Below are 21,666 nucleotides of genomic sequence, written 5' to 3'. Positions count from 1 at the left end.
AGAGATAAAAAAAAAATCCAATTAAAGATAATAGTAAATTAAAAAGAAAAAAATATAGGGACTGTCATTCCAAATGAGTTTGGATTTACTTTACCTCTCCGATGTTATCTGTTTGTGAGCAGGCATCGCAATATTGCTGAGGTAAGCATTCATTGAGTGAGCCGGAATTATGATGAATGTTGTGCACAGAGTCGGAGATGCAGCAGCTGTTTCTGAATCCATCAGTCAGCTTAGCCAGGCCCTGTAAGAAATAAATAAATGGTTGTTGGGCCTGACCTCCATGCTAGTAATGAAAAAAAAAAACAAATAAAAAAACAAGGCAGTTCTGCTATTACAAAGTCAATAAAATAGCGCCCCCAGTGGCGGGCTTGTGCTATAAAATGGGAAGCTCTAATATTTAGTGTATATGGGGTGCTCACTGTATGTATGCAAGATGGTACTCTGAAGGAAAAAAATGTAGACTTTAAGCAATAGCCTTCGGCACTCAGTGAGAACAATTTATTGTTCAATATTCAATAAATGGAAAAAGAGGCACAAAACATCCACCAAAAACAAAGGAAAAAAGAGCACAACGTAGGTATGCATAGAGCCGCAGAGGGTCTCCAGCCGTCCACCACTGCACCAGGGCACATAGATTTAGCAGGCTTTACAGCCATGGTTATTCTACGCTGCATAAACCTCCTCATACAGATTTGGCTTGAAAAAGGCATTCTGTTCCCGAAACATCACGGCTGAAGTATATCTGTGCATACCTACGTTGTGCTCTTTTTTCCTTTGTTTTTGGTGGATGTTTTGTGCCTCTTTTTTCATTTTTTGAATATTGAACAATAAATTGTTCTCACTGAGTGCCGAAGGTTATTGCATAAAATGGGAAGCTATTCGCCTAAGGCCTCTTTCACACTTCCATCTTTTAGCTCCCGTCGAAATCTGTAAATTTTTGGAAAAACAGAATTCTGCAAATTTTTCTGCAGGATCCTGTTTTTTCCCACAGACTTGTATTAGCAACGGATTGCCATCCGTTTCATCCGTCGTGCACTGGATCCGTCAGAAAATTGCTGTCCATCGGGCGGAGAAAGCGTTCTCTCTCTCCATCTCTCTCGAATTTTCTACATTCAGTGTTGTGAATTCTGTGGCAGAGCTCCCTCCTGTGGTCACAAGTGGTACTTCGGCTGATTCTCTCTGTGAGCTTCTGTTGGTGGAGGGAAATGGTACTGCGGCTTCTGAGTTTCCTCCCTCAGGTGATCTGGTGAGGTCGTTAGGTGCTTCTCTACTTAACTCCACCTAATGCTTTGATCCTGGCTTCCTGTCAATGTTCTAGTGTTGGACTTGCTTTTCCATGGATCATTCCTGTGGCCTGCTGCTTTGCATAGCTAAGTTCTTCTTTGCTATTTGTTTGCTATTTTTTCTGTCCAGCTTGTCTAATTTGTTGCTGGAAGCTCTGGGACGCAAAGGGTGTACCTCCGTGCCGTTAGTTCGGTACGGAGGGTCTTTTTGCCCCCTTTGCGTGGTTTTCTTTAGGGTTTTGTGTAGACCGCAAAGTTACCTTTTCTATCCTCGATCTGTTAAGAAAGTCGGGCCTCACTTTGCTGAATCTATTTCATCTCTACGTTTGTCTTTTCATCTTAACTCACAGTCATTATGTGTGGGGGGCTGCCTTTTCCTTTGGGGTATTTCTCTGAGGCAAGGTAGGCTTATTTTCTATCTTCAGGCTAGTTAGTTTCTCAGGCTGTGCCGAGTTGCATAGGCAGAGTTAGGCGCAATCCACGGCTGCCTCTAGTGTTGTTTGGAGAGGATTAGGGATTGCGGTCTGCAGAGTTCCCACGTCTCAGAGTTCGTTCTATGATTTTGGGTTATTGTCAGATCACTGTATGTGCTCTGACCGCTATGTCCATTGTAGTACTGAATTGCCTTTCATAACAGTACAGGAAGCCCAAAGTACTAATGATTCTCAATAGAGGGAAAAAAGAAGTTCTGAGACCATTTTTTTTTTCTTTGCACTGTGTTTTGCCTTTTTTTTCCCCTAGACATTTGGGTGGTTCAGTACACAGGTGTAGCGATGGACATTAGAAGTCTGTCTTCATTTGTGGATCAGCTCTCGGCAAGAGTACAAAAGATTCAAGACACTATTGATCAGAAAGCTATGTTGGAACCAAGAATTCCTATTCCTGATTTGTTTTTTGGAGATAGAACTAAGTTTCTGAGTTTCAAAAATAATTGTAAATTATTTCTGGCCTTGAAACCTCGCTCCTCTGGTGATCCAGTTCAACAGGTTTTGATTGTTATTTCTTTTTTGCGCGGCGACCCTCAGGACTGGGCATTTTCTCTTGCACCAGGAGATCCTGCATTGAGTAATATCGATGCGTTTTTCCTGGCGCTCGGATTGCTGTACGATGAATCTAATTCAGTGGATCAGGCAGAGAAAAATTTGCTGGCTCTTTGTCAGGGTCAGGATGAGATAGAGGTATATTGTCAGAAATTTAGAAAGTGGTCCGTGCTCACTCAATGGAATGAATCTGCGCTGGCAGCTATGTTCAGAAAGGGTCTCTCTGAAGCCCTTAAGGATGTCATGGTGGGATTTCCTATGCCTGCTGGTTTGAATGAGTCTATGTCTTTGGCCATTCAGATCGGTCGACGCTTGCGTGAGCGTAAATCTGTGCACCATTTGGCGGTATTACCTGAGCTTAAACCTGAGCCTATGCAGTGCGATAGGACTTTGACCAGAGTTAAAAATGGCAAGAACACAGACGTCTGAATGGGCTGTGTTTCTACTGTGGTGATTCCACTCATGCTATCTCTGATTGTCCCAAGCGCATTAAGCGGTTCGCTAGGTCTGCCACCATTGGTACTGTACAGTCAAAATTTCTTCTGTCCGTTACCTTGATCTGCTCTTTGTCATCATATTCTGTCATGGCATTTGTGGATTCAGGCGCTGCCCTGAGTTTGATGGACTTGGAGTATGCTAAGCGTTGTGGGTTTCTCTTAGAGCCCTTGCAGTGTCCTATTCCATTGAGAGGAATTGATGCCACGCCTTTGGCCAAGAATTAGCCTCAATACTGGACCCAGCTGACCATGTGCATGGCTCCTGCACATCAGGAGGTTATTCGCTTTCTGGTGTTGCATAATCTGCATGATGTGGTCGTGTTGGGGTTGCCATGGCTACAGGCCCATAATCCAGTATTAGATTGGAAATCCATGTCGGTGTCCAGCTGGGGTTGTCAGGGGGTACATGGTGATGTTCCATTTCTGTCGATTTCATCATCCACCCCATCTGAGGTTCCAGAGTTCTTGTCTGATTACCGGGATGTATTTGATGAGCCCTACCTCCGCATAGGGATTGTGATTGTGCTATCAATTTGATTCCTGGTAGTAAATTCCCAAAAGGTCGACTGTTTAATTTATCCGTGCCTGAGCACGCCGCTATGCGCAGTTATGTGAAGGAATCCCTGGAGAAGGGGCATATTCGCCCGTCATCGTCACCATTAGGAGCAGGGTTCTTTTTTGTAGCCAAGAAGGATGGTTCGCTGAGACCGTGTATAGATTACCGCCTTCTAAATAAGATCACGGTTAAATTTCAGTACCCCTTGCCATTGTTATCTGATTTGTTTGCTCGGATTAAGGGGGCTAGTTGGTTCACCAAGATAGATCTTCGTGGTGCGTATAATCTGGTGCGAATCAGGCGAGGAGATGAATGGAAAACTGCATTTAATACGCCCGAGGGTCATTTTGAGTATCTAGTGATGCCATTCGGACTTGCCAATGCTCCATCAGTGTTTCAGTCCTTTATGCATGACATCTTCTGAGAGTACCTGGATAAATTCCTGATTGTGTACTTGGATGACATTTTGATCTTCTCGGATGATTGGGAGTCTCATGTGAAGCAGGTCAGAACAGTTTTTCAGGTCCTGCGTGCTAATTCTTTGTTTGTGAAGGGATCAAAGTGTCTCTTTGGTGTGCAGAAGGTTTCATTTTTGGGGTTCATTTTTTCCCCTTCTACTATCGAGATGGATCCTGTTAAGGTCCAAGCCATCCATGATTGGACTCAGCCGACATCTCTGAAAAGTCTGCAAAAGTTCCTGGGCTTTGCTAATTTTTATCGTCGCTTCATCTGCAATTTTTCTAGTATTGCCAAACCATTGACCGATTTGACCAAGAAGGGTGCTGATTTGGTCAATTGGTCTTCTGCTGCTGTGGAAGCTTTTCAAGACTTGAAGCGTCGTTTTTCTTCTGCCCCTGTGTTGTGTCAACCAGATGTTTCTCTTCCGTTCCAGGTCGAGGTTGATGCTTCTGAGATTGGAGCAGGGGCTGTTTTGTCGCAGAGAGGTTCTGATTGCTCAGTGATGAAACCATGCGCTTTTTTTTCCAAGAAGTTTTCGCCTGCTGAGCGAAATTATGATGTGGGCAACCGAGAGTTGCTGGCCATGAAGTGGGCATTCGAGGAGTGGCGTCATTGGCTTGAAGGAGCTAAGCATCGCGTGGTGGTATTGACTGATCATAAGAACTTGACGTATCTTGAGTCTGCTAAGCGGTTGAATCCTAGACAGGCTCGTTGGTCGCTGTTTTTTGCCCGTTTTGACTTTGTGATTTCGTACCTTCCGGGCTCTAAAAATGTGAAGGCGGATGCTCTGTCTAGGAGTTTTGTGCCCGACTCTCCGGGTTTGTCTGAGCCGGCGGGTATCCTCAAGGAAGGAGAAATTGTGTCTGCCATCTCCCCTGATTTGCGGCGGGTGCTGCAAAAATTTCAGGCTAATAAACCTGATCGTTGTCCAGCGGAGAGACTGTTTGTCCCTGATAGGTGGACCAATAAAGTTATCTCTGTGGTTCATTGTTCGGTGTTGGCTGGTCATCCTGGAATCTTTGGTACTAGAGAGTTGGTGGCTAGATCCTTTTGGTGGCCGTCTCTGTCGCGGGATGTGCGTGTTTTTGTGCAGTCCTGTGGGATTTGTGCTCGGGCTAAGCCCTGCTGTTCTCGTGCCAGTGGGTTGCTTTTGCCCTTGCCGGTCCCGAAGAGGCCTTGGACACATATCTCTATGGATTTTATTTCTGATCTTCCCGTTTCTCAAAAGATGTCAGTCATTTGGGTGGTCTGTGATCGCTTTTCTAAGATGGTCCATCTGGTACCCTTGTCTAAATTGCCTTCCTCCTCTGATTTGGTGCCATTGTTCTTCCAGCATGTGGTTCGTTTACATGGCATTCCAGAGAATATCGTTTCTGACAGAGGTTCCCAGTTTGTTTCAAGGTTTTGGCGAGCCTTTTGTGGTAGGATGGGCATTGACTTGTCTTTTTCCTCGGCTTTCCATCCTCAGACTAATGGCCAGACTGAACGAACCAATCAGACCTTGGAAACATATCTGAGATGCTTTGTTTCTGCCGATCAGGATGACTGGGTGTCCTTTTTGCCTTTGGCTGAGTTCGCCCTTAATAATCGGGCCAGCTCGGCTACCTTGGTTTCGCCATTTTTCTGCAATTCTGGGTTCCATCCTCGTTTCTCTTCAGGACAGGTTGAGTCTTCGGACTGTCCTGGTGTGGATACTGTGGTGGACAGGTTGCAGCAGATTTGGACTCTTGTAGTGGACAATTTGACCTTGTCCCAGGAGAAGGCTCAACGTTTCGCTAATCGCAGACGCCGTGTGGGTCCCCGACTTCGTGTTGGGGATCTGGTTTGGTTATCTTCTCGTCATATTCCTATGAAGGTTTCCTCTCCTAAGTTTAAACCTCGTTTCAAAGGTCCGTATAGGATTTCTGAGGTTCTTAATCCTGTGTCTTTTCGTCTGACCCTTCCAGATTCTTTTTCCATACATAACGTATTCCATAGGTCATTGTTGCGGAGATACGTGGCACCTATGGTTCCATCTGTTGATCCTCCTGCCCCGGTTTTGGTGGAGGGGGAATTGGAGTATATTGTGGAGAAGATTTTGGATTCTCGTGTTTCTAGACGGAAACTCCAGTATCTGGTTAAATGGAAGGGTTATGCTCAGGAAGATAATTCCTGGGTTTTTGCCTCTGATGTCCATGCTCCCGATCTTGTTCGTGCCTTTCATGTGGCTCATCCTGGTCGGCCTGGGGGCTCTGGTGAGGGTTCGGTGACCCCTCCTCAAGGGGGGGGTACTGTTGTGAATTCTGTGGCAGAGCTCCCTCCTGTGGTCACAAGTGGTACTTCGGCTGATTCTCTCTGTGAGCTTCTGTTGGTGGAGGGAAATGGTACTGCGGCTTCTGAGTTTCCTCCCTCAGGTGATCTGGTGAGGTAGTTAGGTGCTTCTCTACTTAACTCCACCTAATGCTTTGATCCTGGCTTCCTGTCAATGTTCCAGTGTTGGACTTGCTTTTCCCTGGATCATTCCTGTGGCCTACTGCTTTGCATAGCTAAGTTCTTCTTTGCTATTTGTTTGCTATTTTTTCTGTCCAGCTTGTCTAATTTGTTGCTGGAAGCTCTGGGACGCAAAGGGTGTACCTCCGTGCCGTTAGTTCGGTACGGAGGGTCTTTTTGCCCCCTTTGCGTGGTTTTCTTTAGGGTTTTGTGTAGACCGCAAAGTTACCTTTTCTATCCTCGATCTGTTAAGAAAGTAGGGCCTCACTTTGCTGAATCTATTTCATCTCTACGTTTGTCTTTTCATCTTAACTCACAGTCATTATGTGTGGGGGGCTGCCTTTTCCTTTGGGGTATTTCTCTGAGGCAAGGTAGGCTTATTTTCTATCTTCAGGCTAGTTAGTTTCTCAGGCTGTGCCGAGTTGCATAGGCAGAGTTAGGCGCAATCCACGGCTGCCTCTAGTGTTGTTTGGAGAGGATTAGGGATTGCGGTCTGCAGAGTTCCCACGTCTCAGAGCTCGTTCTATGATTTTGGGTTATTGTCAGATCACTGTATGTGCTCTGACCGCTATGTCCATTGTAGTACTGAATTGCCTTTCATAACAATTCAGATTCAGGCAGCCCCTAATTCAACGCATCCGTCAAAAAACTGGATACGTTACATCCGTTTTCCACTATTTTTAAGACATCCGTCGAAACGTCGCAGCAACACATTCTGACGGCCGCCTGCCGACGGAAGTGTGAAAGAAGCCTAAACTGCACAGAGAAACTACGAAGAATGAGCATCTAGTAAGTGTTTCAGTCATCAACGGCACAACTTCTTCCTGCACCAAGTACATAGACCAGTCATCGTAATGTTTAATGGCCATGAAGATATGAAAGAAGCACCTATTAGACCTAATTTATTTACAGTGTTAAACCGCACATAAATCATCGGTTACCGTACATGTGTTTATTGGGTTTGCTATTTACATCATTGTCAAAAGTACAAATTATCCTAATAAGATGAAAAGGTAACATGCAAGCGCCTCTCAGGCCATTTACTGACTGAAAGATATTAGCCTGAACTTTGTATCAGTATTTGTGAAGGTAACTGTCACATTGCATTTTGTGTCCCATCGGGACCGCAAAACGGGGTCTGGACACATGCGCCGACGGGGGTCATAGATGGAAATGGTGATGGCACAGAGAATGTGAGCTCCGCTGTGCACTATTTTTGGGAGTGTATGCCCACAGGATGCGGCCACCCAGACACAGTCTACTATGACATTTAGGCCGGGGTCACACTTATAAGTGCAATGCGAGAAACTCGCGCATCAATACCCGGCACTGCCACCAGCACTCGGGATCGGAGTGTGCGGCTGCATAGATGAAGACGCAAGTGTGACCCCAGCCTTAAAGTCACATGCACAATCCAGTGTTACATAGCTGTTTGATTTACATTAGGATGGTTAGCGAGCTGTGTAGCAGTAAAATGGGTTCAAGGCAGTCAGTGACCGTGACGCAGACATTCTCTTCTAAAGGTTCTCTCAGTGTATAATTTGGACGAATGCCATCAAATGTTTTGTCGAATAGCACTTGTCCCAATGTTATATTATATTATGATCTGCATTTTTTTCTCATGCCGATTTGGCATGAGAAAAAAAAGTTGGACCATGCTACAAGTGGCTGCGCAAGTCGGATCGAGCACACTTATTCAAATCTATGGGTGCATGTAAGATATCGTGCTGCACTCGGATGTCATACTAGTGTAGTCAGATTTTTGCGGATACAGACAATGGAGAAGATGGAGATAATTAGGTTCTCTGTCTTCTTCTCACCTGTGATATGATTCTTTCATGCAAGAGAAATCGGATCACACTAACTAAGCTGACACTCTGATCAAACTCGATGCAGCATAACCAGGCCGATTCTCTCCGAAGAGAGAATCAACGCGTGTGAGTGAGCCTTAACAGGGTTTCTCCCATTCTTTACTATTAGTGTGCAAAATCAATGCAAAGCCTCCCGAAAAAAGAAATAAAAAGGTTTTAAAGGAACTTTGTCAGCCAACTCTGTCAGCCAAGTAGAGGCGCTCAGTACACCATGGCGGGGCCAAACATTTAGCTACATCTTCCCACTGGATTTGATTTCACTTAATCTCCACCCACTAGTCTCTGTTGATTGACATCTTTGGCTTAATAGAGCCAAGAATCGGTGGACACAGATGGAAAACAAGCAGATGGGAAGGTATATATAAATAATTGGCCACGCCATGATGCACTGAGCTCCTGTACTTGGTTTGACCAGTCATTCTGTGCCGACAGAGCCCTTTTATGTTACCACACACCAACAGCAAATGGAGACTAACAGACCTTAATAACAGAGTCAGTAGGACAAATTCCTTTGGCCTCTTCCCACAGTTTACCTTCCACTAAGTACACACGCACACACACACACACACTGCACACACACACACACTGTACACCTTTCTGAACCCAGAAATGGATCAGGCCAACATCTGGACTTACTCAGGGCCATAGAGAAAACCAGGCCAGGAAAGGAAGGAGCAGGTCTGCTATGCAAACCTATCATTCCAAAAAAATTCCAGGCCCGAAAACAGGAATTAGCAAACTGGTTTCCTTAGGATATGTGCACACATCTATATCAGTCAGATTCTGCCACAGAAACTACCTGAAGAACCTATCAGAAAACGTGTATTTCTGTGTGGAAACGACTCGTTCATATGTTCAGGCTTTCAAACTGCTTTTACCTCTTCAGGTTTTTAAAAATGCTAATTGGTTAAAAGAAGTGTTATGTCCTTCCTTCTGGCATTTTCTGCCAGGAAGTTGCTCTGTAATTTACAGTACAAGTCAATGGGAAAGCTACAAACACTCAGAACATCCTTTTGAGAAAGCTAGACCGCGAAACGCGCGTCAGGGGGCTGCTGGGTGAGCCGGGGGAACCATCCGTTTGGACATGGGTAAGCACCTGGGATTTACTATCTGAATAGGAGTATCTATGGGGTATTGTACCTATATACCTATGTATGGTTCCTGACTCTATTTGTAGCATGGGATTGTTCTGATAGTTTGTTGTTATTTATTTTACTTCCCACTTGTTTTTGCTCTGGATGTATCTTGTTTCCCCTGCATAACCCAGCATACCTACATGTCTCCTCCATATGTCCTCTCTGTAAGTGCCATATGAGTATTTTATGGTGTAATTTGGTTGTAATATAATAAAATACTTTTTCTAATTATTACTATGATTCATCGGAAGCTTATACTCCGTCTTTTTGGTCTCTAAACACCCAGACGTTGGCAGATGTCTTTTGGAGTGTTTTGCACCATATTTGCTTAAAACAACAACAAAAAAAGACATAAGCAGTTTCTTCGTTATTCATTAGAAAAAAATTATCAGGAAACAGTAAAAAATACGTCACCAAAACCTTGGGAAAACTCTGCAAATTTTTTTTAAAAAAGCCCCCCGGAAGAAGGCAAGTGCCGAAATGCGCATAGGGGTCCCAGTTGAACAGACACATGCTTGGGTAATTTCTTTATTTCTACCTCTTTCCTGCACATGCACTTTGTTATATGATTCTATTCTGTGCATTCAAGGACTAGTAATTATACCTCTTCTTGCAGCCTTGTTGTTGGTATTATTGCACTTTGTATTATACTTGTTTCATTACCAGCATACGGAGGCCATTATTATATACTATTATTTTATGTACTGCTCTCATACAGTATATAGAGGTTTTATTCTTACATCTGCTTTTCCCAAGCATTATGTTTGCTCTGTGTACCGCTGCATTGGGTTCAGCTGGTCTATATATTTATACCTGTTATGCACGATTTTTTCTGTTAAGTAATAAACTTTAGCATTTTATATACTTTATTATTTGGTGTCTGCACATGTTCTTTATATGATCCATATACAAAGGACAGTGTGGAAGCGAAGAGAAACATAAAACTTTTGCATCATGTTGGATTTGGCCCTATGTTAGGTTTTGCTATAAAACACATTTTCCCACATATGACATAAAGCCTACCATGGATAAATCACATTCTTACTGCACATGGAGGCGATCAGTCCATTGAGGGAACCTTCTGTAAAAGTAACTTCCTCACTCAACTTATTTATTATGCTTAGCTTATATACAGTAGCGCTATCATATTCCGCAGCGCTTTACACACATTGTCATCGCTGTCCCCATTGAGGCTCACAATCTGGATTCCTTATCAGTATGTCTTTGGAATGTGGGAGGAAACCGGAGAACCTTGCAGATGTTGTCCTTGGTGGGATTTGAACCCAGGACCCCAGCGCTGCGAGACTGAATGAATGTACAATAACTAAGGACACCTAATGTTATCATAATACAGAACGTGTTTGAATCTGCAATACTTGTGCTCTGCATTTCTGGTCTATCTACTTACAGATAAAAATATTTTTTTTGGCCTAAAATACATCTTTAAATTTAGCCCTTTTAGACTTTAACTTTAGCCCTTTTCATCTTCAACTTGCTTAACTGTTCATAATAACATTAATTTTGACCAGGGGTGCCCAAACTTTTCCATGCCACTGCATAGTAGACAGAATATACAAGTAACATTATTAGTACTAAGTAAGATCTTGAAGATCTGAAAAATGTTTAATCTTTCATAATAATGTTTCATAATAGTTAATTAAGCATCTGTCAGTGAGCTTGTTCTGTAGGGGAGTTTAATTCTTATCTGTATTTACCTGAGCTCCTCTTTGCTGATTTTTTACCACAAACCACACCAAAGTAGCTGAACTTAGATGAGATCATAAATCAAATGAGAAGAGCTCAGTAAAAGACAGATAAAGGAGTTACAGAAGGAGGTCACTGACAGTTTCTTAGTTGACTAATTTCGCAGCCAGAAACAAAAATTGCAGATCAGAAGCTATTGCACATTTTTTCACTAAAATCCAAATTAAAAAAAATATTTTTAGCCTATAATACAACGTATTTCAGTTTTTTAAAAAATTGCCCTCAAAAGTATCCATAACCTTTCAAATTTCCATAGTCTTGATCGGCAGTAAAACGGTTTTTAGTATTTTCAGAAATGTCTAACATCACTATCTCTCTGCCCATACCTGCATGAGATCGCGGCGCTCCTTCTCACCCATACAAATTGCCTGCCGTATAGTCCGGAGTTCATCCATTATTGCTTGCGCCTCATCTAGCTTGTAGTTTGTATGAGTACTTGACATCTTCCGATCAATCCTAGATACAAAGATGAAAAGAAAAAACAATGAATTCCATAAAATAGTGTTAGAATAGAAACGAACCTTTAAATATTGTAAAACCAGAGCGAATTTCTAACATTTCCTGTCCACCAGCTGCAGTTTTGTTTTGCTCACCTTACTCAGGTCCAACGCGGAGTTTCCATTACTGCTCCCCGTGGCTGTTGTTGGGTGCAGCGCTGACATCCTGTCGACAGAATCGCAGCCAATAACTGAGTTCAATGTCTCTTAGCGACTGGTGCCGTCAACTTGAGTGGACCGGCGGAGCTCAGTTATTGGCTCCAGTGTTATCAACGTGAAAATAACAGACACTAGGAGCTGCAGGAAAGACTCAGCGCCAGACCTGGAGAAGGTGAGTAAGCTCATTACAATTCCCTTTAAAGTGTTGTCCTATCCGGATAATTCTATAGAAGACACCCCAGCAGCGGACTAATTTAATTAGTTAACTAAGTCTAACTAACTAGAGTGATTTGACACTTTTTGGAGTTCAGTTTACATCAAAAACTGGCATAAAATGATTAATAAATATGAGCCTCTATGTGGACACCACCTTAAATATTGAGTTTGGGTGTCCCATATCCACCTCTTACAAATAAGTTCTAAATCTCCAGCACATAGCTATACAAGCTCTATATCTAAGCATTGGTAGGGTGAGAATTATCTGCCTGTCTGGTGGACAAATCTGGGCTTGGCGGACGGCAGGAGAACGTTTGATAATCATTGCCTACAGAAAGCTTTGTGGAGGAAGGATGGTTTTCCCACTTTCGCTGAAGGTCTTATGAAGTCCCTGCAGAACTTCATGAAATAAGTAGATGATCATGTGAAGCTCTGTTCATGTTTGCACCCGAGCTTGTCTTCTGATGAAGCCATGATGGCTCTGTTGCCGTCTCCTGTTTTGTCTCCTATTGTAGACAGAGCAGTAGGGGAAGACGGCAGCTGCTTTACTGCCAGACATAGGCATGTAAGAAGGAGGGGTGGGAAATGGCCGATGTCTTGGCACATGTATGTATATATAGGGATTCTTTATGCATTTCTCTAGCTTAGATTAGAATATGAGACAGATCAAAGGACAATGAAGTCATGAAGAGGAAAGCTGGTGTTTCTTTGTTCCCATGTGTATATTCTACATGTAATTTTAATTTAAAAGGAAGTCTTCGTTGATTTTGCAAAAATAGGAGCATATACGCTTCCCTCAAATATTCTTTAAGAACTCCAATTTCTAATTATTCTATTCTCTACTCAATACATTCTTGCACCATGCTAGCAGAACCTTTCACAGGCCTCAACTCACAACACAACCACTGGGTGGCCACATGGGAACACAGAGCGGAAGCAACTCCCAACAGAGTGATGCAAAATATGCAAAAAAAAAAAAAAGATTTCCTTTTTTTTTTTAATTAAAAATTGGTCCTCTCTTGAAACTAGAGACACACACAAGATCTGCAATTCAATCTGCAACTCTTTCCAGCACTTCACCATATAATAAAATAAATTCATCCCACTCCCTTAGAGGAATAATGAATGGAGGTGTTCGTTCATTCATTCATTCATTCCACCATGTACTGGTGGTATAAAAGCTAAAATGTGTCTATACACCGGACTGGAAAAGTAGAATTGTAGGTTTTGCACCCTTGCACCATAGATAGGATAAGTTAACTGTTAAATACATACCTCCATGTTATTTTCTTTAATACAGATACCTATAGAAAGCCTCACAAGACGGATGACGAGACTCTCTGGGGTAAAATCTAGGTTTATGGCACTAATGGTTCCTAGTGAGTTTTTCTCCTGGCTATAAAGCGATGTGCATTTCTTAGCAATAAGCTCACTCGAAATAAAAGGTGGAAGAAAAAAAAAAACACCTTTCCCAGGAGAAAGCACATGGAGGCCATAAAACAATATGTACGTTTTACAATCTCATTCATTAATGTCAAATCTGAGGATGTGCCGAATAAATTAACCCCGCGAGTAAGCTGCCCCTGGAACGGTTTAATCCTCCGAGTCCTATTTTTAAAATCCCATCTTGAAGAAATAGCTGCCAGTCGCATTAGACACCTCCCATGTAAAGCCATAGATTACCTACTAAAAGAATGGAAAGTTTTGTAGTGAATCTGGCCTTTTACATCATCAGGGCTGGCAGAAGGCCTCCAGCTAACCACAGCTTTCTTCCTGCTACCCTTCTATCAACAGCAGGTACTGTTGAGAGGCCAGGGCTTTTTTTTTTATAAACAGGACCTGTCCCATTACCATTAACAATTGCCTTTTTGTTTCTAAGTCACTTCTGTGTGTTTTACTGTTATCTCAGGGCACCGGCCATATCTGGTGTTTTCTCGTGGGCTTGTGTCTTGTGCTACATGCATATAATCTATGGCTTCTCTACCAGCTGCCTAACAATGCCACCCTGTTCTGAAACTATGCTAAGATTTTCGAAGCTAAACACTAGCCCAGATGGAAATTCCCTGCACTGCCAGAGCTGTAATGTCCTCTCAGCTATGCGTTCAGTAGGAAGGAATTACATGTTTGGGTCCTTGTGGAATACTGGCTAAGAAAACTCATCCCGGGAGGAGGGACGACTGAGTCAGCATTGCAGCAAATACAAAATTCTGTAAAGGGCAGGTTGTACAGTCCAAAAATCAAGGCAGGGGGACCGATCGCTGCAAATACGGGCTCACATGGGGCTTTATTTGTGCAGATTTTTACACCGTGCACAGCATTTTTTTTTTTAAATGGAAGCACAGCAGTCGAATGTTTGTCAATCAACGGGAAAACTAGTTGCCATTACATTATCTAGACATGAAGCAGAGAGAAAAGAAATATGAAACAGATCCTTCCTGGATGAGGTACCAACACCCAAAGACTTTAGATTTAATAGTTTGTCCAATAATTTGCTTGCTCTAGGGGCGCAGTCAGACAGCTGTAAAACTCGGATGAGTAATGCTTGGACTAGTCGTCGGCTCTCCCAACCCGAGAGTGACAGCATTTACTTCTATGCAGCTGTCACGCTCGGGTCAGGAGAGCTGACGGTCAGTCCCAGCATTGCAATGCGATCCTTGTCTAAGTTATATGGCCGTCTGACTCTTCCCTAATCCTCCATTTGATTCCCCACACACTTGTTTGCTGTTGTGGGGCCTGTGGAGAGAAGATCATTGCATGGGTTCTCGACAACCATTAAAATAGGATAACATGCCAAGCTGAATTGGGTCTCGTTTCTTTGGCACCAAATAGAGCTGTTATGGGATCAATTCTCATCACAGGACAGAGTTGTGGTGCCAGTGAAAATTATGGCAGAAGTTGAACTAGTGTACGTACAAATGTATTGACACCAAATCCACCTTTAAAATACATTTATTAGATATATTATTAATATTATATAGTATATTTCCTAATTGAATGCATAGACTGTTGTATATTTACTCTCAGTTGGGAAACTTCACAAATTTTTATAAATTAACTATTATTATTTATTTATATAGCACCATTGATTCCATGGTGCTGTACATGAGAAATTTCATATATGAAACATATGTTCCATTGGTCTGATGCCTGATCATTCTACTTTACTAAATCTGTTACTGCTTAGCATGATATATCTGGCATGAGACATGAGAGTGCGAGTTGAAGTCAGATTGAGCAACAGTAGAAGAATCAGGGTTTTGGCTTACCTACACCACAGTCATGCCATACCCCCACACATAGAAATTGCCGACATACTAAGGTTAGTCCTGAATTGTCGTGTAAAACATGCATATGAGACAGGAACATAAAACACATGTGGCCCACATTCATCAAAACTTTTACAGCAAAAAACAAGCATAAAAAGCTCGGAAAAGTTGCACAATTTTTAAATGTTGCTACTTTTGGTGTCTTCATGACAAAGCAGGCAGAGCTGGAGAGTGGCCCCCACATTCGTCAAATTCATCAGTAGTGGCTTTCCTTACACCACAAATTTTCCTCCAGCCTGTGTGAGTAAAGGTACCGTCACACATAACGATATCGGTTAACGATATCGTTGCAACGTCACGCTTTTGGTGACGTAGCAACGATCCCGCTAACGATCTCGTTATGTGTGACAGTGACCAACGATCAGGCCCCTGCTGGGAGATCGTTGGTCGTTGGGGAATGATCAGGACCTTTTTTTGGTCGCTGATCACCCGCTGTCATCGCTGGATCGGCGTGTGTGACGCCGATCCAGCGATGTGTTCACTTGTAACCAGGGTAAATATCGGGTTACTAAGCGCAGGGCCACGCTTAGTAACCCGATATTTACCCTGGTTACCATTGTAAAAGTAAAAAAAAAAAAAAAAAACACTACATACTCACATTCTGATGTCTGTCACGTCCCCCGGCGTCCACTGTGCCAGCGCCGGCCGTAAAGCAGAGCACAGCGGTGACGTCACCGCTGTTACTGCCGGCGCAGACACAGTCAGTGCAGGGAAGCTCTCGGCAGCAGCGCGTACATTAGCAGCGCTCTTGCCGAAAGCAGTTTTAACCCTGTGGACGCCGGCGAGGGACGTGACAGATATCAGAATGTGAGTATGTAGTGTTTTTTTTTTTTTTTACTTTTACAATGATAACCAGGGTAAATATCGGGTTACTAAGCGCGGCCCTGCACTTAGTAACCCGATGTTTACCCTGCTTACCCGGGTGGTGCAGGGGGACTTCGGCATCGCTGAAGACAGTTTCAACGATGCCGAAGTCGTTCCCCTGATCGTTGGTCGCTGGAGAGAGCTGTCTGTGTGACAGCTCCCCAGCAACCACACAACGACTTACCAACGATCACGGCCAGGTCGTATCGCTGGTCGTGATCGTTGGTAAGTCGTTTAGTGTAAAGGTACCTTAAAGGTACCGTCACACTAGACGATATAGCTAGCGATCCGTGACGTTGCAGCGTCCTCGCTAGCGATATCGTCCAGTGTGACAGGCAGCAGCGATCAGGCCCCTGCTGTGCTGTCGCTGGTCGGGGAAGAAAGTCCAGAACTTTATTTGGTCGCTGGACTCCCCGCAGACATCGCTGAATCGGCGTGTGTGACACCGATTCAGCGATGTCTTCACTGGTAACCAGGGTAAACATCGGGTAACTAAGCGCAGGGCCACGCTTAGTAACCCGATGTTTACCCTGGTTACCATCCTAAAAGTAAAAAAAACAAACACTACATACTTACCTACAGCCGTCTGTCCTCCAGCGCTGTGCTCTGCTCTCCTCCTGTACTGGCTGTGAGCGTCGGTCAGCCGGAAAGCAGAGCGGTGACGTCACCGCTCTGCTTTCCGGCCGCTGTGCTCACACAGACAGTACAGGAGGAGTGCAGAGCACAGCGATGGAGGACAGACGGCTGTAGGTAAGTATGTAGTGTTTGTTTTTTTTACTTTTAGGATGGTAACCAGGGTAAACATCGGGTTACTAAGCGCGGCCCTGCGCTTAGTTACCCGATGTTTACCCTGGTTACCGGCATCGTTGGTCGCTGGAGAGTGGTCTGTGTGACAGCTCTCCAGCGACCAAACAGCGACGCTGCAGCGATCCGGATCGTTGTCGGTATCGCTGCAGCGTCGCTAAGTGTGACGGTACCTTTAGATTTACAAGAAACCACCGGAGACTAGACGGAGGTGGACATGACTTGGGGATGGGTGGACTGAGAACTCCTGCAGCCTTTGTTTGTATTGCAGTGTAGATTTTAAACAAGAGAGTTGTTACTTTAACCCCTTAATGACAGCCAATACGTCTTTTAACTGACCTGAGATATAAAGAGAATAGCCTCCCCATACAAGTAACAATCCATTAGCTGTTGGCTGTGCACTATAGCTGACAACTTTCTGTATCAGCCAAGATCAGTGTTTGCACCATCCAAATCTGTTTAACCCCTTAGATGCTGCTGTAAATAGTGACTACATCATTATATATGGTTAACAGAGTGTGGAGGCTTCCTCTTTATCCCAATTGGTGCCCTCAGATCAAGATTTTGTGGTCCTGATGTTTGCCGTGGCAATTCATGACCAAATAGCAGCATTAGCATCTGATGGTTGTTGTAACCTGTTCAGAAGTTAGAGGCATTTAGGTGGTAAAAATACACATTTTCATTTCTGTCATACCACTTTGCATTAACTCCTGTAAAGCATCTGAAGGGTTAATAAACTACCTGACAGCAGTTTTCAATATGTTGGGGGGTGCTGTTTTTAAAATGGTATCACATTTGGGGGTTTCCCAATATATGAGTCCCCTAAAGTCACTTCAAACATGACTAAGTCCCTAAAAAAATAAATTTAGTCAATTTCCTTGAAAAAATGAAAAAAATTGCTGCTACATTTTTAAACCTCCAAAAATGCTAACAAAATAAAATAACATTTTACAAATGATGATGATGTAAAGCCGACATGTGGGAAATGTTATTTATTAATGGTTTGCTGTGGCATGACCATCTGGATTAAAGCAATAATCATTCAAATTTTGAAAATTGCTAATTTTTTTTTACATTTTTCTCAAATTTTTGATATTTTTTATAAACAAACACAAAACATATTGACCTAAATTTATCATTATCATAAAGTATAATGTGTCATGAAAAAACGGTCTCAAAATCACTGGGATTTGTTGAAGCGTTGCAGAGTTATTACCACATAAAGTGACAATGGTCAGATTTCAAAAATTTGGCTCCGTCACTAAGGGGTTAAGAGGAAGTTTAGATGCTTGTGCCTGGTGTATTACTGTGAGGAGGGTGGGGCTTATATAGGGGAGGCAACTCTGGCTCTTCCTCTTTCTCTCACAGGATGGACAGGAGGAAACATTATCCGCCCTTCCGCCCTGTTTATAATCTATGTCCTTAAACTTTTTAATTATTGCTTGTATAATGATAAATGCTTTAATGTATTTTTTAATTTGTCATTGTATATCTTGTACCAGGTCCAATTGTATATTGGCTATAAAGAGTTATTATTTGCGGTAACCTTCTAAGCCCAAGAAAAGGGCAATCCTTCAGCCATGGTTCCCTGGAGGTTTCCTCCACAGGGGTTTTTTCCTCTCCTGAGCGCTGTAGGATGACTCTTTGTGAGTCGGGGGTTTGCCAAGTTTAGTCCCATTAATGCTTTTGCAGGGACTCCTAGTTTTTAAGTTTACAAAAATGATTTAATTATTAAAGAAAAAAGTGTCAAATGAGACTTCGAATTTATAACCCGTCACGGCTTTGCGGTTTAGGAGTCAGGTGGAAGTTGCAGACAAGTTAAGGTGGACTCATTTTAACTAATAGAGGATATAAAACCTCATGGTGGTGAGCAGGCTCGGCTTTGATGGCCAGCCTCAAGGACGTTGTAATGGTAACATCAATCAGGGGCGGTCACAGTGGTTAAGCACAGAAATGAGGATAATAGGGTCATTGGTGCCCTAAAAGTTTACTGGCTCTGCTTGAATGGCAAGCCAGTGCATGCCGCCCCTTTATGGCTGTCTGTCCTGGTGCTGTATGTCAGACAGCTGGGGATATCGCAGTACTTGTGAATCCCAATGTACTAGCACTCCACCTGACTCCTACGGTGATTATTTAATCCTGTGATTTGAATAAAAGCTGTGGCCATTTTGACAACCAAAATAATGTGTTTTGTGTATTTATTTTAGTACCTAGGTTTACAGTAGTTATGGTGGTTTTAAGAAGGAGTGGGGTCCATCCCATATCCAAAAGTCATGGGATTCCTACCGATATCATTTCTGAACGGGGGGTGCAATTTTTTCCAAATTTTGGAAGGTGTTTTGACTTCATTTGGGAATCCATCTGTTTTCTTCAGCGTTTCACCCAGTGTCTAATGTGCAAACTGAAAGTGTTAACCAGAATTTTGAGACTTATCTTAGGTGTTTTGTATCTGAGAATCAGGAGGCTTGGGTTACTTACTTACCTCTAGCTCAATTCACTGTGAATAACCATTGTCATGAGTCTACTGGTAAGTCCCCGTTCTTCGGGCATACGGGCGTTTAATAGGAATCATTCTTCAGGAATACCTGAAGGGGAAGGGTTTTCATCATCTATTATGTGGGTGTGGCAAGGGGTTCTTAATAATTTGAAGAAGATGGTATCCAAATATAGGAGTGTGGCTGATCGGAGACATTTGGTTGGTCCGGACCTGTGTTTTGGAGACATGGTGTGGTTGTACTCGAGGAACATTAAGTTGAAGGTTCCCTCTTGGAAACTGGGTCGCAGGTTCATCGGTCCTTATAAGATTGTGGCCTTCGTCAATCCTGTAACATTCCACCTTGCTTTGACGCCCACTTTTTAGGATTCATAATGTGTTTCACCGGTCTCTACTCAAAAAACATGTCCTGTAGAGCATCGCCACTACTGCCATCTCTGATCATTGTTGATGAAAAATTGGAATTTCAGATAGCTAAGATCGTTGATTCTATCTTAGCTCATCAGTCACTTCAGTTTCTGGTAAAATGTAGTATAGTTTTTCTGATTAGCTATGTGTCTCTTTGCTTATGCGCAGACATTGCAGGAACTTAGGTATCCATGGTTATGACCACAAGCAACCAGCTATCTGTCACTTTATTAGTGGACGTAACCATGGATACCCAAGATCCAGCAATGCTTGCACATGAGGAAAGAGACATCGCAAATCAGAAAAACGATACTACATTTCTAATTGGAGGTATTTGCTAATATTATTATTATTATACCTACTACATATTGGGTAAGGATCTTGCAGATGGGAATATGCCTTAAATGCAGGTAAGCTTCCAGGAGCTCTCAACTGAGCAGATTAACCCCTGCACTGTTGGAGAAGTGCTTCTAGTCAGAGTAGGAAAAAATAAGACAGTGCGGTCTTTTGGCTCCTCTCTGTCACTGTTCAAAGCACTTCCTTTATATACAACTTTTTCCATATTTAGTGATTTTCCATAGTGATTTTGTTAATATATAATTTTTTTGCTTGGCACTTGGTACCCTACCAAGACACTTCTTAATGAATCAGGTGAGGCGATAAGTGGCGTACAGCTCCGTGTGCGACCTGCTGGTACACTGGAAGGGTTACGGTCAAGAGTGAGGATGTGGGTACCAGAATCTGACGTACATGCAGTCAGGTTGATCCGGTCTTTTCACGCAGTACACCCTGATAAATCCGGCCCTGAGGTTCTGAAGCTCCCTCGTAGAAGGGGGTATACTGTCATGGGTTTACCATGACAGAGAGGAGCCAGAAGACCGCTCCGTCTGATTTTTCCTACTCCTGCACTGACTAGAAGCACTTCTCCTTCATATTAAATGGTGCAGGTTACTTCTAGCAGTTCAGGGGTTAATCTGCTCAGTTGAGAGCTCTTGGAAGCTTACCTGCATTTAAGCTCTCAGCTGTTCACTTTTGGCCACTCCCCTCTGATATATAAACTGGACTCTGGCAAGCATGCATTGCCAGAGCTAGCTTCATTGCTGCATGGTTCAGGAGTTCAGAAAGGTATGTGGCCCCGTCGTCATCACCATTAGAAGTAATCCGGGGAACAGGGATAGATAGGGTGCCCCCTAGAGTTATGGAAAGGGAAGGAGCCCTTTGCCCTGGGATACCTGAGTCATGGCACATAGACTGGGCTCTATTTAACAAGGAGGATCCCTTGGGATGGAAACCATGTTTATTTCATGAGCAATAGAAATGACTATATTGTCAGGACATCCAAAGAAATATATTTTCTTTGTATGTATTATGATTAAGGTGACGACTGTCTGGTTTTTCTTTTTTCCCTTTCTTCTTTTCCCTTCCCCTTCACATTCCCCTCCCTTCATTGTGCTATGTATTACGTTTGTTAAAAAAAATTGTTGGAAAATATCAATAAAGATCCACGGTGGCTCAGTGGATAGCACTGCAGCCTTGCGGAGCTGGGGTCCTGGGTTCTAATCTCGGACAACATCTGCAAGGAGTGTGTATGTTCTCCCCGTATTTGCGTGGGTTTCCACCGGGTACTCCAGTTTCCTCCCACACTCCAACGACATACTGATAGGGAATTTAGATTGTGAGCCCCATCGGGGACAGTGATGATAAAATGTGCAAACTGTAAAGCGCTGCGGAACATGTTAGTGCTATATAAAGATTATTATTATTTATTTAAAAAAAAAAAAAAAAGGTGTGTGTGCCTGTAAAGTTATTAGGTGCACAGGAAA

The 21,666-nt window shown here is 43.1% G+C and overlaps 1 protein-coding gene across 1 annotated transcript in view; it reads right to left on the bottom strand.

Moving 5' to 3' along the window:
- The window catches only part of WWC3 (WWC family member 3), a 189,068-nt gene that overhangs the window by 75,082 nt on the left and 92,320 nt on the right, over positions 1 to 21,666 (bottom strand). Inside the window, exons 6-7 of the mRNA XM_069761595.1 lie at positions 11,402 to 11,531; positions 95 to 241 (exon numbers count right to left, since the gene is read on the bottom strand). Coding sequence (XP_069617696.1) covers positions 95 to 241; positions 11,402 to 11,531 — 277 coding nt within the window. The remainder of the gene's footprint in view (positions 1 to 94; positions 242 to 11,401; positions 11,532 to 21,666) is intronic.

The sequence above is a fragment of the Ranitomeya imitator genome, chromosome 3 (genome assembly GCF_032444005.1).
Source record: "Ranitomeya imitator isolate aRanImi1 chromosome 3, aRanImi1.pri, whole genome shotgun sequence".
NCBI lineage: Eukaryota > Metazoa > Chordata > Amphibia > Anura > Dendrobatidae > Ranitomeya > Ranitomeya imitator.
The sequence above is the reverse complement of the archived record's forward strand: the minus strand, read 5'-3'. Positions and strand labels throughout refer to the sequence as shown.